The following is a 21,649-nucleotide window of genomic DNA, read 5'->3' as shown; positions in this document are numbered from 1 at the left end:
TGCCACTCGAGGTGACAATCTCAGAACATGTGCCTCTGCCTCCTTTTCCCCAAGAAGGAATGAGTGTGTCCACGATGAAAGCTTGAAAGCGTTTTCAGAAAAACATACATATGCTATACATCCAAGCCAGCCTGGCCCGTTCAGGCCAAATATAAGCAACCTACTCAAAATGCTCTGTCCTTCGCCACTGTGATTGTGGATTTGGGTTTAGATAAAGTGCCAGTGCCCTTGAACATACCTGTATGGGCCTTTGTTAAGAAGGCTAAGACCCAAACACCTGGGATTTAGAACCACACAGAGTTTATTGTATGGCCATTTCAGGGCATCCACAACTTACACTACATGCCTTTAGCTAACATGTGGCAGAACTTTCTATAAACCCTATTTGTAATAACTACAAATTGTTCTGCCAGGAAGTCTTTTGGCTGAAAGGCACCTAGAAGTGTCAGTTCTATCTTTGGTTGTGGTTCTGAATTACCAACAAGCCTCTTAGGCTAAATTAGACAAGTGGAAGTGTAATTAAAAAGCAAGTAGGCCCCAGGTAAAATGGAGTATTTGGGTGATGCGGAGAATTAGGCAGAAGATATTTTATCTCCCAAAATTGCTTTGGGAATTAAATGCAAATGTGAACCCGCAGTTCAAGGATTGAGAAAGAAACCATGGCATCAATAAACTCCCTGCCAAATGTGCATTACAACTTAATATCTGTCCAACCCTGTGATAGACACTGGAGGTAAAGATGAGGAAGGTGTGGTCAGCACATGCACAGGGAGCATGTACTACAGTCATTAATACCATGTGATAAATGAAACCATAGACAGCCATCAGCAAACTGCTATGGAGACACAGATGTGGGAACAATTTTCCTAACCATAGAAATTAATAAACACCAAGAGAATATTTTTGAGATAACTTTTCATGTTATCATAGGAGGTGTTAAATGCACACCAAGCTTCATAGACTCTATAGCTCAAAGGACTCAAAGGACTTGTTCTACCTGTCTAAATAAGAACCATCATCTTTAAAACTCTACATCCAAGCAGCTCTGCAGCCCAGTTACTCAAAGTGTGGTCCCCAAATCACCTGAGAGCCAGCCTGTTAGACATGCAGAGTCTCAGGTCCCACCCCAGACCTGCTAAATCACAATTCGCATTTTGATAGGAGTCCCAGGTGATGTGTTACACATTCACATTGAAGAATCAGGTTTTAGAGCCATTGATCCTTATCTCTATTCAAAATGCATTTTAAAATAAGTGTAAATTTCCTCTTGGTTGAAATAGGAAATACATCGTGCTCTCCGCTCTTCATAGCTTGACCATCAAGCTGGATGGTTATCTCTTGGTGACAAAGGCACAGGTCCTATGGAAATCACTCCTGTGATTTCCTGCCTGTGTTCATTATAGAAGGAAACAGTTACTTTCAGTTAAGGGTGAGTGAAAATAAAGATGTAGTTCCCCAACCCCACTGAAGTTCTTGCACCGCCTGAAATCTCCTCATAGATATCTTGGGGGTCTGTGGAGCCCAGTGAAAGATGTCTGTTCCAGGAAAGAACTCTATGGTTGGGGAATCTGCTCTAACTTACCTGTTTTTCATCAACTGCCATAGGTTGACCTTGGGTTTTGTCATACCATTAGGGTAAGGTCTTAATTTTAAATGTGAGTTTGGTAAGTGATAGAAATTCTTAGGGGGTCCCTCTGAGGGTTCTCAATCACTCTCAGAATCAACCCCAACATCACATTCAAGGCTCAACATCCACCGCCTAGGGAGAGGAGGTTTTATGGTGACATCCATGGGGTCGCTTCTCTGTTGCTGCAGGGTTTGACCCGCCATTTTGTCTTCTCTCTTCTTTCTCCTTTTCAGTGGCGTCAAGAAAAGATTTCCTCATTCTGTCTCACAGCACCATACTCTTTATCCTCTGCAGAGGCTTGTTTTGTTTTGCTTTACTTCCTACCTTTTCTCCTCTTTCTCGTATTTAGTATCCCATGTGTTCCAAGCCCATTCATTTCTCCTTTCCTTCACATAGACCTTAATGGTTGGGATTCTTCTTATACATACTCCTGCCTGTCCCACCAGCAATCATTCCTGGGCCTCAAACCAACACTAGTACCTGTTGAGCTGAGTGCTCCCAATTCCCTGCCAATCCTGGGGAATGAAAGTTGTGTTTCACAGTGGAAGCTCTGGGTGGATACTGACCAGCTACTAATGGAATGGCCCATCAGATGTGAGTGGTGATGAGTGAGGGTCTGCAGTCAAATGTCCTCATTTCCGGCCACTGCTCACCCAGAGTAGCTGTGTGACCACTCAGAATTTCTGTTTTCTCATCTTTCCAATGAAGATAAGAATAATCCTCACTTTATTGAACTTTAAGGAGGAATAATGAGATAATGTGCACAAATCATTGTTTTTAATGAAAGCCCCCCACCTCCGCTTTTTTTCTTACAATACATGAATTGGCTAGGAAATCTTAAGCTCAAATATAAATGTGTATTTGCAGTTTTTGACATCCTGCTACAGCCTGAGGGTGCTCACCATCTTCCTTTTTGATGATTTCTATTAGCACCATTTGCTGCTGCAGCCTGTCTGAGAGCCAGCCTTGAATTTTCTCACTTCTATGGTCGCTCAGCTGAAGTATATGTGCCAGGAGTAATTGCAGTGTCAGGAAGTAACTAACTCTACAGTAGTGTGATCTGTCTTCCTCCAATATTCTGACTTTAAGGCAGGATCATCTTTCTTGAGAAATAAATGATTTAGCTTTTCTGAAAACTTTACATTCTCTACCAAACAAGAAATGACAAATGAATACAAGACTTTAGTAATGAAATAAAGAATGAAACAATTTGTCAAAATGTGTTCTTATTTGTTAATTTTCCTAATCATCATTGGGTAACCCTAATAGAATTGATTTGTTCTAGAGATAGATAGATAGATATGGATATATAGATAGAAATGATATTTATCTTCATTTCTATTGATGTAATCATGATCAAAAATGAGGATATGTGGGCAGAAGACCTAAATAGACATTTCTCCAAAGAAGATATACAGATTGCCAACAAACACATGAAAGGATGCTCAACATCATTAATCATTAGAGAAATGCAAATCAAAACTACAATGTGATATCATCTCACACCAGTCAGAATGACCATCATCAAAAAATCTACAAACAATAAATGCTGGAGAGGGTGTGGAGAAAGGGAACCCTCTTGCACTGTTGGTGGGGATGTAAATTGATACAGCCACTATGGAGAACAGTATGGAGATTCCTTAAAAAACTACAAATAGAGCTACCATATGACCCAGCAATCCCACTACTGGGCATATACTCTGAGAAAACCATAATTCAGAAAGAGTCATGTACCACAATGCTCATTGCAGCTCTATTTACAATAGCCAGGACATGGAAGCAACCTAAATGTTCATCGACAGATGAATGGATAAAGAAGATGTGGCACATATATACAATGGAATATTACTCAGCAATAAAATGAAAGGAAATTGAGTTATTTGTATTAAGGTGGATGGACCTAGAGTCTGTTATACAGAGTGAAGTAAGTCAGAAAGAGAAAAACAAATACCGTATGCTAACACATATATATGGAATCTAAAAAAAAAGGTCGTGAAGAACCTAAGGGCAAGACGGGAATAAAGATGCAGACCTACTAGAGAATGGACTTGAGGACGTGGGGAGGGGGAAGGGTAAGCTGGGACAAAGTGAGAGAGTGGTAGTGTATGTATGGACATATATACACTACCAAATATAAAATAGATAGCTAGTGGGAAGCAGTGGCATAGCACAGGGAGATCAGCTTGGTGCTTTGTGCCCAGCTAGAAGGGTGGGATAGGGAGGGTAGGAGGGAGGGAGACACAAGAGGGAAGAGATATGGGGATATATGTAGATGTATAACTGATTCACTTTGTTGTAAAGCAGAAACTAACACACCATTGTAAAGCAATTATACTCCAATAAAAATGTTTAAAAAAAAATGAGCATATGTCCATGTGTGTATTGCCCATTTCCATTCCTTTTTTCTACAAACTGTTTATATCCATTGCCTACTTTTCTGTTGGATTGTCTTGTTCTTTTGACCCACAGAGTTTATGCTATCTTTTAGTTTATTGTTTTTGGGAGGTTGGACAATTTAGAGAGCATAAAATATACTTATATAATTGTTTAAGTCAAAGTTATTGAAGGCCTCCTGTGGTCCTCATACTGGTGGGGGGATTCCTGTGGACCAAGCCTAAATGTTGTCTCTTCCCTCAAGGGCTTACCGTGGTTGAGAACACAGGTTGTGAAGTCAGATGGACCTAGTAATAGTATACCCATCTTTATCCATTAGCTTTGTTGCATAACAAACGCCTCAAAACTTATTGCCTTAAAATAACAACTATTTACTTAGCTCATGTTTCTATGTGTAGCAATATGAGCTTGACTCAACTGGATGTATCTTCTAGTCCTGGCTGGGCTCATTCATGTGTCTGTGGTTCAGTTGCCAGTTACTTAGAGGCTCTGCTCCTGAAGGTTGGCTGACTGTCAACTGGTCCAGGCAGATAACTGATACACATCTCTCATCATCCAGCAAGGCTAGCCTGGGCTTGTCCATGTGGAATTTGGAAAGGATTCCAAATGAGAGCAAGCAGAAGTAGGTAAAGTCTCAACAGATCTATCTCCAAGCAAGTCGTAAGACTTGCCTGGATACAAGGGATAGGGAAATAGACTATCTCTTGTTTAGAGGAACCACAAGTCACATTGCAAAGAGTGTGAATACAGGGAATGGTGGAGAATTAAGCCTTTTTTTTTTTTTTTGCAAGAATCAACACATAGCCCTCACAGTTTGGATGTGAGATTCAATAAAATAATCCATGGAAACTTAACACAGTGCCTAGAACATAGTCATCACTCTTTATCAAAGGACAATTTGTACAGGATTTAAAGTGAGGAGACATGACTTTCACTTTTAGTTATGTAACTTTAGCTAAATCATTTCACCTCTTTGAGTGTTTGTATCCTTGTTTCTAAATAAAAATTTGTGCAAGAGTGCTTGTAAAGTTTCCCTCTAACTATAATGCTAGTTTAACTTAGTTTGCAGAGAATGCAGAGATGATTCAACTCTCAGATCTATTAAAATAATAATTAAGGATTTCAGTTTAAAGCAATAAAAAAATCTTGTTTTTACTTCTGTGTGCACACAGTATGTCTTAGTATATTTTTTGTGTTAATTGGTAACTATTTAGATAAGATTGAGGGAAAAGAGTCAGTAAACAAAACCTATCCCCAAAGGCAAAGAAAATAATAGTTTTGACTTGCATCAACCTAAAGAAGCTTAAAGAACAGAAGAAATTCTGCTGAAAGGAAAATTCCAAAATAGAATTCACAAGTCTGACAATTTAGTTTGTGCCCTCTGGAATTACAAGACTCATTGCACTCCATCTGGTAAGTTTCAAGATGCTTGAAACGATAGATTTTGCATTAAGGAAAGAAGAAGCTGACATGCTATGCTACTCATCTTCATGGGCAGCTCTTCTGGTTCTAGCTTTCAAACAGACTATTGAATATTAAGCCCTTGATTTATTGCACTATTTCAGTTACAAACCACAGGACAAATCATGTCTCTTTTAGTCAGGTCTCCTTTCTTGATTATTTGAAAACCTCCAGTTTGAACAATATAGTTATTTTCCCACATCTGAGTGATAAGCAATATTTGTTTCATCTATTCTAAATTAAATGGTCTTGATATCTTTCAGAATTATGAAGCCTGATCCTGAAATTTTGGTGGTTTGGATTTTTGTTTGCAATTGGTTTAATCAGATATAATGATCTCAACTAACTTGATCCTATACAACCATTTTCTCATTTTCTTTTAACTTAATCAAAAATCCACAATTGTGTCATATGTGATACTACACCAACTTTTAAAAAAACTCTTACAAGTAACTTCATTAACCTTTTATAATTACAAAGGGGTAATTCTTTGCCTGTTATAAATTTGTACTTAAAACTATATATGAATCATTTTAAGTGAAACTTCTTTTATCATAAAAATGAATTCCAGTTATCACTAAAATAAATATTTCATGGCCATAAATATCTACTTTTTATGATTTTCAGGACATTTAAAAATCATCATTGAATTTTTAAACAATTTAAAACATTTAAAAACACACATAATATAATTTTAAAATTTTGCTATATTTTACTGGTCAGGAAACAAGGCCCAAGAATTAAGATGGAAAAACCCAGGCATCATCTAGGATGATAAAACACATTTACTAGAGCTTCCTTTACCAAATTTCTTGATTGTTTTTTAAAGTTTGAAGATATTTCCAGTTGAGAGCCTTATAAAAGAATACCAGAAATATCATTCAAGGGCATATGCTACATTGACCCATTTATATTTCCCAGAAAGCTAAGAAGCTGACATTTACTTTGGCATATTTTAAAAGTGAAAAACAATTTTAAATGCTGTAGATTCATTGGGCCAACTTGTTGACGTTGACTAGGAGTCGTGCTCAGATTTTCACGTTCATTTATTGCTTTGCCCAGCAAGTAAAAAGAAAATTTCAAGGATTCCTTAAACCTTTAGATTCAAATAAGCAGCTATGAATTCTGTTTAGATATGGAAATTTTAAAAGAAATGAATTTCATAGGTATGAAAGACTATCTCAGAAAAGAATCAAGGTGGTTGGTCTTTTAATCCAAGACTTTCTGCTGCTTCTGAGAAAAGAAGTGAGCTGGTGGGGAACATGAGCTCCACCTGGACAGGACTTCGCTGCCAACTCTCAGTTGGACCATCAATACACAGTATCCAGCACATCACAGGTGCTCAGTAAATATTGGTGGAATGAATGAATAAATATTTTTCAATTTGAATGGACAGGAAACACGCCAGTATAAAAATCCACCTAGTTTTTAAATTATCAGTAATGCGTTTAATCAGTAGATCATTTCTTAGTTTAGAAGCATCATAAATTAACACTTTGTAGAAGATAAACAAGCAATTTATGGTGAAAACTCAGAGTGGATGCTTTGACTAGCAGAAAAGAAGGTGCTATCTTCTCCACTTATGAGTGAAGGGAGAAGGAAGATGAGTTTGCCTGAAGTATGTACACTCTACACTTGGCTCTTTGCACATTTTCCCAAATTGTCCTTCTTATAAGAGGCTCTAAACATGACAATTTCTGTCCACATATTTTTCTATCCCTTTTAAGTTAGAGTCAAGGAATTAGTCTCTTCCTTGGAAACCATTCCCTCACCCTCAAATGACTAAACCAAGTGAAATTCAGCATGGAGCTGAGAACAAGCATGAAATTATATTCCCCAGAGCTTTTCTTTTTCATCCATAAAAGGTTTGGAACATTTAACTAGGAGAGTTGTCATGAGTGGTAAACAAACAAGCAAAATAATTGAAATGTCTATTCCTTTGGGCCAGAAAAAGAAATCATATTAAAAGTTAAAATTAAATGTTGTTTACTGCATTTCAGTTTACCATGTACTCTCGACTTTTTTCCCCCTAGGAATTCTAAACTAATTTTTTGTTCTTTTCTATCTTCAGTGAGTCTTGTGGCTAATATATCATTGAACGGTTCTTTGAGTAGAGCCTGTCTGCTAATAAATACACCAAAGTGAGAGTACCCTTAGGTCAGTTAAAAGACACTTCAATTATTGTGTGAAAAATCCCTCTTCTGGGTCAGATTTTCACACTTCATGAAATAGAAACCCCGGACCCAATGCTCACAGGTTCTTTCATCTTATTTGGGGATTAAGGAGTAAAATTTTTTATTTTTGTTTTTTTGTTTGTTTGTCGGGATTCCCTTGGTTACAAGTGACAAAAACCTATATTGGACTAACTTAGACAAGAATAGTATATACTAGAAAAGTACATAGGGGAAGGCCATGTAAGGAAGGGTTGACCATCCACACTGGAGAAGGGAAGGGATAAAGAGATGCCTACCAGAAACCACTCACAGCACTTCCTATGTTTGTCTGTCTCTGTCTCTCTCCCTTTCTCTCCTGATTTTCTCTGCATGTCCGTATTATTTTTGTCCAAAGCAGCACACAGGCTTCCCCTTGTCAGAAAATATAGGCATCAACCCCTTCCAAGTTATATTTCTTTCACTAATGACCGGTTGGAAAAATCTTGGGGCAAGCCTTTTTAGTGTGATATGATTGGCCAAGCTTGCAACCTTAGACCAATCACCTGTGGCTAGAGTCGGGGTATGACTGGTCCTACTTGGATCTATGCCTCCCCGGACCAGTTACCTTGGCCCAGGGATGGGCGTAAAGAACACAGCAGCTCCATGGAAATCACATTAGGCACAGAGCCAGTTCTCAGAAAGCAGAGGAAGTTCTTTCTGAAGTAGTATTGGATAGAGAAAACTATAGTTGAGCCCCACACTCTCTCTTTCTAGGGTAAGAAAGAGATAAATTATTAACGCCTAGACGTAATCTCATTGCCAGTTTAATGCAAGTCTGACAATAGTGTCATATTATTAACAAAATCATAACATTAATCACTCTGCCTCCTGGACTTTAAGTAGAGGAAGTTTAAATGAAAACAGTAAATGCTGTAAGAGCAGAATTATAGTAAGAGTGATCTTTTGAAAATAGTTGAAAAGGGCAGAATGTTACAGAGAGGGGTCTGTTGTATGAGAGAGTTGGGGAGACCAAGGGGAGCTGAGTAGAGTGGAAGAACATTTGTCATATTAAACACAGAGATATTGTCCTTTTTTAAACATATTCTTTGGGATTCTATGGAGACACTATTTTCATTAGTTTCATGCAAAAGCCACATTAAAAAAAAAACAAAACACATGCCTGGATTTCACAATAAGGCATTTGTTCTTAAAGGAACAAAACTTAGCTTGTTAAATATCAAAATTATGTAGTTTAAGAAGTATTTTCAATAAGACAGCCCATGGCTTGGACATGATGCACCATAGCCATAACCAAGGTCCGGGTCAATGTGGTTCTTAAACTTAACAGATTTTTTTTTTTTTTTTTTTTTTGGTGCGGTACGCGGGCGTCTCACTGTTGTGGCCCCTTCCGTTGCGGAGCACAGGCTCCGGACGCGCAGGCTCAGCGGTCATGGCTCGCGGGCCCAGCCACTCCGTGGCATGTGGGATCCTCCCGGACTGGGGCACGAACCCGCGTCCCCTGCATTGGCAGGCGGACCCTCAACCACTGCGCCACCAGGGAAGCCCCACAATAATTTTTGAGTGCCTATTTTATGTAGAGCCTGGTGTCCAAAAAACCACTGGCTGGTGCCTACTCCCTTATCAGGAGTTGAGCAGCACAGTCCAGTGGAATTTCTGCAACCATGGGAATGTCCTACATCTGTGCTGTCTCTCATTCAAATGGGAATATCATCCAGGTGGAAAAATAACATGAGAAAAAGTATAGAAGCAGGTATGTGCCCAGACAGTCTGAGAGTAAAATACAGCCTAGTTTATTGAGTGTGCTGAATGCTAATCAGGAAAGGAAATTTAGAGCTGGAGTGTAACGTATTTGAGGATACAGAGCCAGTTAAGGCTCGGGACATACAAAAAATACTGTTTGTGATATGGAGCAGAAAGACTAAGGAGAGACTGAGGGCAGGGAGAGAATACTTGCCAAGTCCAGACAGGAGTTAATGAGGATCTACACCAGAGCGCTGTTAACACAAAGCCAAGAGATAACATGGTGACAGTTCTCCAGGACTCAACAGATGGGGAAAGCACCCAAGAGGGCAGTCAAATGTAATGCACACTTTTAACCTGAGTGATGATACTTAATGGGAAAATACGATGATTTGCCTTCTGTGAAAGATGTTGAGATGCTGGTGAGCCATCCTCAGCCAGAGACGGTCAAAGGCAGTTGATGCAGAAATGAATTGAAGCACTTAAAAGAATCAGAAAAGAGTGACTGTGGGAATTGCTGGAGATACTGTAAATGAAGGAAAGAGAGCTTCTTATGAGAGTGGTTGGCAGCTGGCATCCTATCAAAAGGATAAAGTCACGATTCCCAAACCATGTGCCACGTCACTCTGAAGCACCACGTTGAACTCACAGGGGTATTGTGGGATATTTTATGTTTTTGAAGGAAACAGAGCAACATCTGTTGGATTCTGTGCAAGGTACTACTATTATTTGGACCTAACCATTTGATAAATAAATGGAACTGTTCTTTTATTTCTTTTGGCCTCGGGGGTGCCATGAAAAAATTACTGAGATCCTAAGGATACAATGAGCTAAGAAAATTTATGAATCTCTAGAATAATGAAAGTTCATCCTGAGACATGGCCAATGAGTTTAGTAACAAAAAAGTTTTTGTAATCTTAAAGCAAAATCAGATAAATGCCAGTAGTTGGAATGGAAGAGATGGTGGGGTTGAAGACTGTGGCAGTGGGGCATTGCAGCTGTGGAAGCAGCCATTGGTCTTCCATTTTAGGGATGGAAAGGAAAGGAAGGTCAAAGGTAGAACAAAAGTTCAGGGTTCTGGGAGGATAAGAAAATAGAGATGTGTTTTTAGGCAAAGGGAATGAATGTATCCAGTGCAGAAGAAAGTTTGAGAGAAGAAAGTGAAATGGTGATCCTCCCACAGGGAGAAGAAGATGGGACAAAAAGCAAAGGAAAACCTTCCTCTGGGAAGGAAGGGTAAGGAAACCAAGCTAAGAACCTATGACCTGGTTTATTAGGAATCACACATGTGTCTTCTCTTCCAGCTTTCACAACCACCCCAGGAAGGAAACATTATCCCTGACTCAGAGGTGAGGAAGCTGAGTCTTGGGTAATGAAGACAACGCACATAAAGTTCTGCAGCTCTTTTGAGACAGAAAAGAGGGAGTTTGAGAGGGTGCCGTAGAGACTGGGTGGCTTAAACAATGAATATTTATTTCTGACAGTTCTGAAGGCTGAGAAGTCCAAAATTAAGGCACCAGTAGATTTGGTGTCTGGTGAGAGCCCACTTCCCAGTTTATAGAGAGCTTTCTTCTAACTGTGTCCTCACGTGGTGGAAGGGGTGAGAGAGCTCTTGTGGTTTCTTTTACAATTATGGGCACTAATCCCATTCATGAGGGCTCCACCCGCATGACCAAATCACCCAAAGGTCCCACCTCCTAATACCATTACACTGGGGGTCAGGATTTCAATATATTTATTTTGAGGGAACACAAACATTCAGTGCATAACAGAGGGCTTCTTCTAAACTGTCTCCATCTTCCCCAATAATGTGCACATGAATTTCCTGGGAATTTTGTTATAATGCAGATTTTTGTTTAGTCCATTTTGTTAGGGCCTGAGAATTTGCATTTCTGCTGTGTTCCCTGGTAATGCCAATGCTGCTGGCTCCTGGACTATATTTTGAGTAGCAAGATCTAGAAAGCCAACTCATCAGCTCAGTGTTTCTAGAATAATGCCAGGTTTTTAGTAGGCATTTGATAAATATTTGTTGAATTGTGGCTAACTTGAATAGTTTAGATAAAGGTGTGTGTTCTGGGAGCAAAGGAGGTGGGAATTAGTTCTGAGAAGAATAAAAAACAAGTACAGATGGTGCAAGGGAGGGGCAAAAAGGAAGGCCAGGGGATGCAGCAGACAGGAAACTTTTGCAGAACCTTGAGGGAAGCTGGTGTTGGCAGTTGTGTGGGGGCTGAAAACAAATGGAAATAAAACTCAGAATCAAGTGGGTAGAGGGCTGGGAGATCTCAAGCTCAGTGGCTTCATTGCCTGGATGTTGATGTTGCTGAGGAAGAGGGCAGGAGTGGGGAGGAAAGCTGTAAATGTGAACAGGAGCTGCCATAATCAAGAAACGATTCTGGACTAGGGTGAATGATGGAGATGAGAACACGGAAACAGAAGCACGAATGTCACTGAATTCAGAAGTGTTGCTGGGAGACTTAGCAGTGGCTATAGAAGGAGGGCGAGCTCACTGAGACTCCCTAAATCTGGCAAAGAATCCACATCATCTGAGGAGATTTTGAAAACACTGATTCCCAGGCCCTGCCCCTAGACATGTGGAGTCCATAGGCCTAGGAACAGGTCCTGGAATGTGTATTTTTAAGAAGTTGCTCACAAGGGATTCTGATGTTGCCACCAAGGTTGGGGCTCCCCTGATAACCCTCTAACTCCTTATGCTGGACAGGGGAGGAGAAAGGTCCTCTGGGGAGTTGAAGGCCCTGTGTGTACCCCTCAGCTAGCAAAGAGGTGCTGCGGGAATCCTCAAGGAAATGGTCAGAGTCTTTGCACAGCAGGATTTTACATCTAGACGGTTTGATAAATGGCATTACTAAACTGCAGTATTTCATGATTTCTTTAATTGTGACAGTCATGATCAGGCAACCTCTTTTGAATGATTTTCAATGGTTTCAAATAGGCTTTCTGCTGGCCCAAGCTCCAGTTAATATTTGTTCAGATTTAATCCACTTCACAGATGAGTGCATCAAATTTCATGTTAATGTCAAGTTAATGTGGATTCTTTATGGTAATTCTGTGAGAGAATTTCTCCCTCGATTTCTTTTATTCTCTTAGATAAGAAGAGGTTTTTAAAACAATTTCTAAAATCACAACAAAAGGCAGCTTGGGAGAGTGGTGAAGGCCACAAGCTGCGGAGGCTGATTTATCTGGGTTTGTACCCAGCTCTGCCAAGTACCACCAAGTACAAGAGCCCAGAACTTGAGTCCCCTGCGTCAGTATCTTCATATGTAAAATGAGGACAGTAGCTCTTACCTCACAGGACAATTCTTAGGATTGAATAAGTTAATACATTTAAAACTCTTCAAACTATGCCTGGCATGTGTAAATTACCAATGAAAGTTTGCTGGTGTTATGATTATATTGCCTTGGTATTGTCATAGCTACTATATATATATATATATATATATATATATAAAACTGGTTAACTCAGTCTGCTATATGTGAGAATCTCCATCTCTGGGGAACAGAATGGACCTTTCGTAGGAAGCCCACACCATCTATTTGATGCTCCAGTAAGAAGGGTTGAGTCCAGTTGCTATTGCTGCCTGAGCAATGGCAGAAGATTCCATAAGTTCTTCATGTAGAATAAAGAAAGAGAAGCGACTGGAAGTTACCCACACAGGACACAAACATCAGTTTCTAAGATGGGTAACTCATGTCATTCTTGAAGCAATTAAGCAAGGAATGAAAGCTGGAAACCAAGAATTATAATTTACAGTTGATTACATCTTACATTTGTATCACACTCAGTTTTATTTTAAGCTTCATAGTACCTCCAAGACATAAAGGCATTGATTATCTCATTTATAACCAAGAAAATGTAGGTTCAGAAAATATAGGCTCCATGACCAAAGTCATAGTTGTAGTGAGTCATAGAGTGGGGATTGGTACCTGGGTCCACACTGTTCGTTGTCTTTGCACTTGGCAAAGACAAGCTGCAGTTAACTAACCCAATAATTTAAGAAATCCTGTTTAATTAGAAACAGAAAAGAAGAAGAATTTCATATTAAAACCTAGATAATGTAATGGTTGAAAATTTTGTCCTTATTGCCTATGTAAGATGTCTGATGATTTTAACTATTGTTTTTTGTTAAAATTAATTTATTTATTTTTGGCTCCATTGGGTCTTCATTGCTGCGTGTGGGCTTTCTCTAGTTACGGCTAGTGGGGGCTACTCTTCGTTGTGGTGTGTGGGCTTCTCATCGCGGTGGCTTCTCTTGTTGTGGAGCATGGAGTCTAGGCGTGCGGGCTTCAGTAGTTGTGGCTCATGGGCTCCAGAGTACAGGCTCAGTAGCTGTGGTGCATGGGCTTAGTTGCTCCGTGCATGTGGGATCTTCCTGGACTAGGGCTTGAACCCGTGTCCCCTGCACTGGCAGGCGGATTCCTAACTGCTGCGCCATGAGGGAAGTCCCTTAACTATTGTTAAACATCAGATTTTCTAACCTCAGATACTGTTGTTTGATGTGGAGGGGAGGAAGGGAAAAGGTGCTTTGTTTGTGATAATGTAAAATAGCCAACTTGCATTTTCTTTCCTCAGCTTATTCAAAAATTGACAGATGTTGCTGAAGAATGTCAGAATAATCAGTTAAAGAAGCTTAAAGAAATTTGTGAGAAGTAAGCCTTCATTCTCTTTACAATGGATTTGTGTATGTAAATGTATTAAACACCAATTGCTATTTGCTTGACCATTTTTCCCTTTTACTTCCATTTTGCCTTCAGAGAGAAGAAGGAATTAAAGAAGAAAATGGATAAAAAGAGGCAGGAGAAGATAACAGAAGCTAAATCCAAAGACAAAAGCCAGATGGAAGAGTAAGTAGAAAGAACCCCCTTTCTCCCACCTTTTACCTGGGAATTATTCTACAGCAGAATAACAGCTTCCAACCATACAAAGACCCATCTGTGAAATTTCTCCTCTAATTAACCTTTTTGAAGATCCCTTTTATAAGGTTTTTCATAGTGAACTCAAAGAGCAGTTCAATAAAGGATTGAGGTGCCCACAGAGCCTGTAGGTAAAGGCTGAGTAAAGACCCACCCTAAGGGAAAGGCTAAATCTTCACTTCTGATATTGTCAGACAACCCTCCTGGCATTTAGTGAAAACAGAGCTTGTGCCTTGGGTGGAACCTGACCTTTGTTCAGAGCTGGCAGATTGGTACCTTCCTTGCAGCAGTAAGAAGGATGTTGAGAGTTCTGTAAACTTTCATCTGGAAGCCTGAGGTTCCCATGTTTGTTGATGATGGATGAGTTCATATAATGATCTTTTTGTCATTTGCTTTCAGGGAAAAGACAGAGATGATCCGGTCATACATCCAGGAGGTGGTGCAGTACATCAAGAGGGTATGTCATGCCGATGAGTATCTTTCTCTTTTGCAAACCATGTATGAATGTTTGATAAATACCATGTGAGCCTATGGAGAGAAAAGCCATGCTTCGTTGTAACTCTTTATCACCAGCACCCAGCAGAGCTACTTCCCAGAGCAGCCAGTCTGTAATCAGTGTTTCTGCAAGTTTAATTGCAAACCTCTATGTAGAAAGGTTCATCTGAAGATAGACATTAAGAATCATTTCTAGAGTCAGGAACCCAGAAACATGATGTCAAGGGGACCTTCCACAAAAGAACCTTTAGTTGTCACCAACAGTAGAGAGGTGGCAACCTCCAAAGGTTTTTCATTAATTTTTAAATTGGTATTATGGACATTTTCAAACATTAACAAAAATATGAGAATGGTATAATCCATCGATCACCTCACTCCCACCCTCTGTGTACCCATCACCCAGCTTTAATACTTGCAGTCTCCTACCCTTATAAGGTCAGTTCTTGACCAGGATATGAAATAAACATATGTCACAGATCTGAAAAGGTTTTAATTTTTTCTGAAAACATTCACTTGAATGTTTAGATGAAAATGACTTTATTTGTAACTTTCTTATAGTTAGAAGAGGCACAAAGTAAACGGCAAGAAAAACTCGTAGAGAAACACAAAGAGATACGTCAGCAGATCCTGGACGAAAAGCCCAAGGTAAACTGAACGGAATAATAATACACAGTGATTTCATTTTCTTTCCATTTAATTAGAATAAAACCTCCCTAGTTCAGGTATGTCTCACACAGTCTCAGACCAGTTCTTGCATGTGAAACTCATGTAACTTTCTCAATGATGGTAAAAATCTTGATAGCAATATTCAGTAAGCACTCATCACCGGTCATCTTTAAAAATTGCAAATGCATGAAACCCAGATCCTGAGATTTGGTTTCAGTTGGTCTGGGATGTAGCTCAGGCATAGATATTTTTAAAACATACCTCCCCACCACCACCACTACCACCTCCCCACCAGGAAAGAGAGAAATTAGACAAGTTTCTTCAGCTCTAAATAGATGATGTAATATTGTAATGGCAGACTCTGTCCAGCAGAGGATGTCTTGTACCAAAGTCACCCTGGTTTTTAATTTAACAAAATATTTTCATAAACCAGAAGAAAACAAATGTTTTTCCCCCATAATAATAGTTTATTGGGGCTCCACCTTAAAATTACCTTATGCTTATTTGGTCAAAATCAATCATTCCTTGAATATTAACTTTAAACCAACTGAATATCTGTAAATCAAATACTTTCAGGTTAGCATAATCTCAGTTTTAGATCATTCTATCCATTTTGATTCATCATTGAATATTTTTCTGTTGTGAAAAACGTGCTTTTCTGTTTTCCTGTTCTTCCATCTGCAGTTTAAAATATCTACTCTAAAAGGCACGGCTATTACATTTCTGCAAAGATCAAATGTTAGTTTTGTTTCATTGTATAGTCTGTTCAATATACTTCTTATAGATTGCTTGTGGCTAATTTAAAATATATTTTTGTGGTTGTTTCTGCTATTATTTATTGGGCAGAACGTTTATTTAATATTTTTTACACGAAGTTTTTAGGCTTGGGAATACAGATTCTCAAACAGTAGTGAAAATCTAAGAATTAATCATTATTGAGCTATGCTGCTCATTTTTATGTTTTTTGTATAAATAAATTATGTTTTTAATTTTTATATAAAAATACATTTTAAAATTTTTTTTATAAATACAATTTAAATATTCTTAGCCACCCTCTCAAGTTGATTATGCATTAGGAAGGTAGAATACATTTTAACATAATTTTAGACTTTGCAGTATTTTCCATTTAGGATTGATTTTTTTTTAAATGCTCAAAGGTTTGGAGCCAAAGATCCAGGTTTGACTGAAATCTCAGAAACACCTTAAGAATAATGAGTGATATATTCAAATACATACATTTTCAATCCATGTTGTCTGAATTTCAATTTGTCATTACTTTGTACACTGGTATGGTATATTTAGCTTATGGTTGATATTTCATTAGCCAGTTTTTATATTTCTAAAACATCTCTCTTGGAAAATATTGCTATTCCCACAATTTTTGTTTTGTTTTCATTTTTGTTCAAAAATGTCAGCTACTTTACTCATAAATAAAATGTGATCACAAATGTGTTTAAATTACATAAATCTCAGTATAAATAACCCTACAAAGATTTTATGTTACTGCTCTAGCTTACCATGATTAAAATCAAATTTAGTAGTACATTTCTTCACTGGATATAACCAAACATTAGAAGAACTAATAACTGTTGGATAATTTATCAGTCAGATGTATTCAGCAGCAGCTTTACAGAAAACCCAATTAAAACTGGCTTAAGCAGTAATATCATTTAGTAAGTCACATTACTGGAAGTTCAGAGGTATTGAAACTTGAAGAATAGTTAATTTAGTGGTTCAATAACCTCATCAAGAATCAGGGTATTTTTCAGAATTTCCACAGTGTTATCTCAGTTAATTGCCTTTCATCCCCAGGCTGTAAACCCACAGTCACAAGACGTCTGCCTTAGCTCCATGCATCATAACCTTCATCTTGTAACTGATTATAGGTTTGAGGAAAACTTTCCTAAATCTCCTCAATAGACCTCCCCTCATTGGCTAGAATTGTGTCCATGTCCATTCCTAAACCAATTATGAGCGTAAGAATGTAATTTTCATGATTGGCTTAGAGTAATTAAGACTTACTCAAAAGGGTAGAGGGATTTCACCTTCTCTTCAATTCCATGATCACCAGGTACCTGAACAAAACTGATGTTTTCTTATCAAAAAAATAGAGGAGAGATAATAGTTGGGGAGGTAATTAACAGTGTGCACCCTACCATATGTATAGCAATTTTCCATTTCTTTTTTGGCCCCTGAGAAAGAGATCTGAAGTGTTTCTATGAATTTTTAGTCATTCTGTTGCCTTTATTTTTGACTGTAAATAGGTACCACAATGATTTCTCTTTGCTTTTCACCCATGAGGCTGCTTTTAATGACCATCTTATTGTGTCTGGATTTGAAGGCTGCCCTTGAAGATTGTTGGTTCCACGTCAAACTAAAGCATTTATTGAGAGGTTTTCTTCAGGGCTTAAAAATTTTGTGCTTTGGAACCATGACTTTCATAATATAATAAGAAACCATGACTGTTAATATTGTAAGACACAGTGGCTAATAAAGAGAAATGACCGTGACCAGAAAGAGGAATAATAAACAGTGAAATAAAACAATAAGATCAAGTGTAGGTCATGTGGAGAAAGACCAAAACACAGGATGGCAAAACTGAGCAAATGAAAGGCCAGGCCAGCAGAGCAGTTATCTGTGCTCCTATAATTACTGGATGTGGACTAGAAATAGAACAGCACTGGCTTTGAAATAATCCCTCCTCACATCAGTATTGGAGTAGCCTTTGATACCTGACATAGATATGAGGGAAATTAACAGAAGTAGAAACAAAATAGAAAGAGGAGCAACTCAAGGAAATGAATGACCAGCAGTACCTATAAAAGAGGTTAACCGAGTGAGTTCCATTCAGTCAGAAGGATGAGAAGACGGGGTGATTTTATGACATCTAGAAATTTATGAACTGTTCCATCATTCAATGTTGGACAAGGAAATTGAGTTGACACTGTAGTAGGTAATATTAAAGATAGTTGCAATCTTCTTATGAAGAGGAAAGCATGCCAAACTTTGCCAGAAGTTGCCGAGGGGAATAGAGTTCCTCCTTCAAGTGTTTTTTAGGTGGGATAAGCAGTTTTTAACTAGAAACCAAGAAAGGCTAATCTTTCACTTATGGCAAAAACATACACTATATGGCATCATGTCTCTTCCCATTCATCAGTATCTTTCACCTTACTGTCGATTATAACATTTACTTCCTCTTTATCCACTTACTCTAACTAATGTGATCATGTGTTTTATGTTCCTAACCTCCTCTTAAACAAGAGGGTGCTCTTTTTCCATTCCTATTTTCTCCTAGTGTCACTATTTGCAGTTGTCCTGAACCCCAATCACAATCTGTGTGATTTTCCAAGCATTTGGTAACCAAACAACTTGTTTGCTTAAAAGTGAACAAACAAGTATAAAAAATTTTTTTAACCAAAGAAATTTGAAAATCCAATTGGTGAAACACAATAGTTCTTCAGTGGCAAGGAGTTCTGGCTAGATTTAGAGCAAGTTAACAGATGTAGATTAATTGAAAGGGTAGTTTTTTACACAACCATACTTATGATCTGGAAGGATTAACTCAAGTTCCAAACATTTTTACCATGATGCTGCAGAACAGAACAATGTGCCTCAATCAAAACCAGGTTAAAAGTCCATTTCATTTACACACATGGACGAAGAACTTCCATCCTGCTGGTCTGTATTTGGTAGGGGACCAAATTGGACCAACCCCACAATGTGAAAGTTTATGTGTAGAGTCCATTTTTCCCATTCAAAAAGAGATTCAGTGAATCTTTTCCTTTTGTATGTAATTTTTAAAGGAGTTGAAGAAATTGGACGTAGGTGATCCTTAGAGGCAACTTATACAATAGATAAACATTTTGGCTCTCAATTTGACATAAAATTATGTCGTGCATTCCTGTACATAAGTGCCACTGAAATTTATAAAGTCCTTAAAAGGGAATACTCAGCTCCTTTTCAGAGTTCTAAATCCTGGAGAAATGTTCAGCTGCATGTTCCTTAGCAGTGAGATATTTGATTCAGTCCCTGAGTGTATGCTGTTTTCAGCTTTGTTCAAAGCTATGAAATCCATAGCTTCAGAGTTCTTAAGATGAACGCAATAAACTCTAACCAGTCTTTCAACTCAGTGACATAATTGGTTTCATTGGGATTTCCATACCTGGGTTTGCCAAAGCCAATAGGAAAGGGTTTATGTGTACAAATGGTGTTAGAAAAAACTGAAGGACCCAACTGCCACTGCAAAGAAACACACCTTTTGTGGTTGTGTTCAACTCAGAATTAATTCATTATAAAAAGGACGTTCTGCCTTTTTCCTGAACACTTCAAAGAGATTTATTTTAACATGTTGAAACATCGTTAATCAGGAGCTTCCCTGAATCTGCTGAGAATATTCCAATGTCTATTGATCACTTTGCAGCTACGGGCTCTCATTACAAGAAGAATCATCTTTTGAGGGGACTTTTTAATGAACCATCTCCATAACCTCATAAAACAGTCAATAAATGTGTAATTTACTTTTTCTCTGACACTTAATTTGTCTTTGATGCTTCTTAGCACACAGGTTTTCTGTTTTTATATAGCTCATCAGCAAGAGAGAATTCCAAGAAGCTTTAGGGCATTTTAATTTCTACCCAAAAAACATTTCATCATGTAGCTACTGGCTTTATTTTTTCCTCCACCAGGGGAATATAGACTGATCTTCCTCCTTTCCCTGCCGACATCTTTGTAACAGGATGAGTGACTCATCCCTCTGCGTGAAGTTAGTCTTGTCAGACCCACCGCTGGGTCCTGAGACAGAACCCTAAATGCAACTATTTCAGTACTGCCTTCCCAGTGCTCAGGGAGAAAGAGACTACCTTGGGGATTTAAAGTAGATGCTTCTCTTTTCCATGATTCATTTGTGCCTCCTCTAATCCTCTGCTGCTTGATGGGGAAACGTGCATTCTCCCTGCCAACAACCACTGGACCCTCTCTTAAAAGCCAGACCACAGAGTGCTAACTGGCTGCTTACCGTTTATGTTCTACTCTTTGTCAAGGCTTGGCTGGCCTACCCAGTGGTTTGCTTTTTTGTTTGTTTGTGTGTGTGTGTGTAAGAAATTTCCTTTTCCTTTGTTTCAGTGTGAAGAATTGCCTTTTAAAAAATATATAGTCATTCACTATTTTCTTGAAAGTAAAACTTACACATGCTTGATTTCCTTCAGGAAATACTCAAATATTAAAACAGTTTTTTTAACTCCATTTTTCTCCTCTTGATTTATTTTTGAAATTTACTTTACTTCTATAGATTTCTAAACCCATAAGACATTATTATTCTATGTTATACAGGCAGTATTCATTCACAGGCTTCTTAGCTAGATATTCTTTCTTGTGTCTCAGATCATCCATTTGGGATCATTATCTTCTACATCCTTTGGAAGTTCCTTTTATACAGTCTACTGGTGGTAAACTCCTTGGGTTTTTTGGTTTGTTTGTTTTCATTTCTTTCTGAAAATGTCTTTATTTTAGCTTTATTCTGGAATGATATTTTCACTGGGTATAAAATTTTAGGTTGGCAGCTATTTTCTTTTGGCACATTGAAGATGAGATTCTACTGTCCTCTGGTCTCTCTTGTTATTGAGAAGTTAATTGTGAGTCTTAGCGTAATTCTTTTGGTGATAACTTGTATTTTTACTCCTTTGCTTGCATTTAGAGTTTTTTCTTATGTTTTATGCAAATTTCTATAATGTATCTAAATATGCATTTGAGGTGGCTGGATGGATAGCTTTCATCAGTTCTGTAAAAACTCAGCTATCATGTCAGCAAATTGGCTTCCATCACACTTTCTAAAAATTTCCTTCCATCACATTATTTACATATAAAATAAAATGGACCTTCTTATTCCATCTCCTCTTTTAACTCGTTCTAGCATACTCCATCTTTTTGCCTCTCTATGGTACCCTGTGGACAATTTTCTTTCTGACCTTTATTCTACTTCCCTAATTCTTTGTTTATACTGCTACTTCACTCATCCACTGAGTTAATTATATACAGCTTTTGTATTTTATGTAATTCTAGAAGTTCTATTTGGTTTATTTTCAAATCTACAATTTGTGTGTCTGGCTTATAGTAAGGAAATTTTCCTGTGAGATCCCTCATTCCTGGCCAGCCACAGGCTTTGAAT

General features: G+C 38.2%; 1 protein-coding gene across 2 annotated transcripts in view; it reads left to right on the top strand.

Annotated features, from left to right (window-relative positions):
* Positions 1-21,649, top strand: part of PLCB1 (phospholipase C beta 1) — a 692,666-nt gene that overhangs the window by 604,529 nt on the left and 66,488 nt on the right. For both annotated transcript variants that reach the window (XM_030872578.3, XM_060284359.2), the window contains exons 28-31: positions 13,985-14,061; positions 14,167-14,256; positions 14,725-14,782; positions 15,379-15,465. In XM_030872578.3, coding sequence (XP_030728438.1) covers positions 13,985-14,061; positions 14,167-14,256; positions 14,725-14,782; positions 15,379-15,465 — 312 coding nt within the window. The remainder of the gene's footprint in view (positions 1-13,984; positions 14,062-14,166; positions 14,257-14,724; positions 14,783-15,378; positions 15,466-21,649) is intronic.

Source organism: Globicephala melas, chromosome 15 (genome assembly GCF_963455315.2).
Source record: "Globicephala melas chromosome 15, mGloMel1.2, whole genome shotgun sequence".
NCBI classification, from domain to species: domain Eukaryota; kingdom Metazoa; phylum Chordata; class Mammalia; order Artiodactyla; family Delphinidae; genus Globicephala; species Globicephala melas.
The sequence above is the reverse complement of the archived record's forward strand: the minus strand, read 5'-3'. Positions and strand labels throughout refer to the sequence as shown.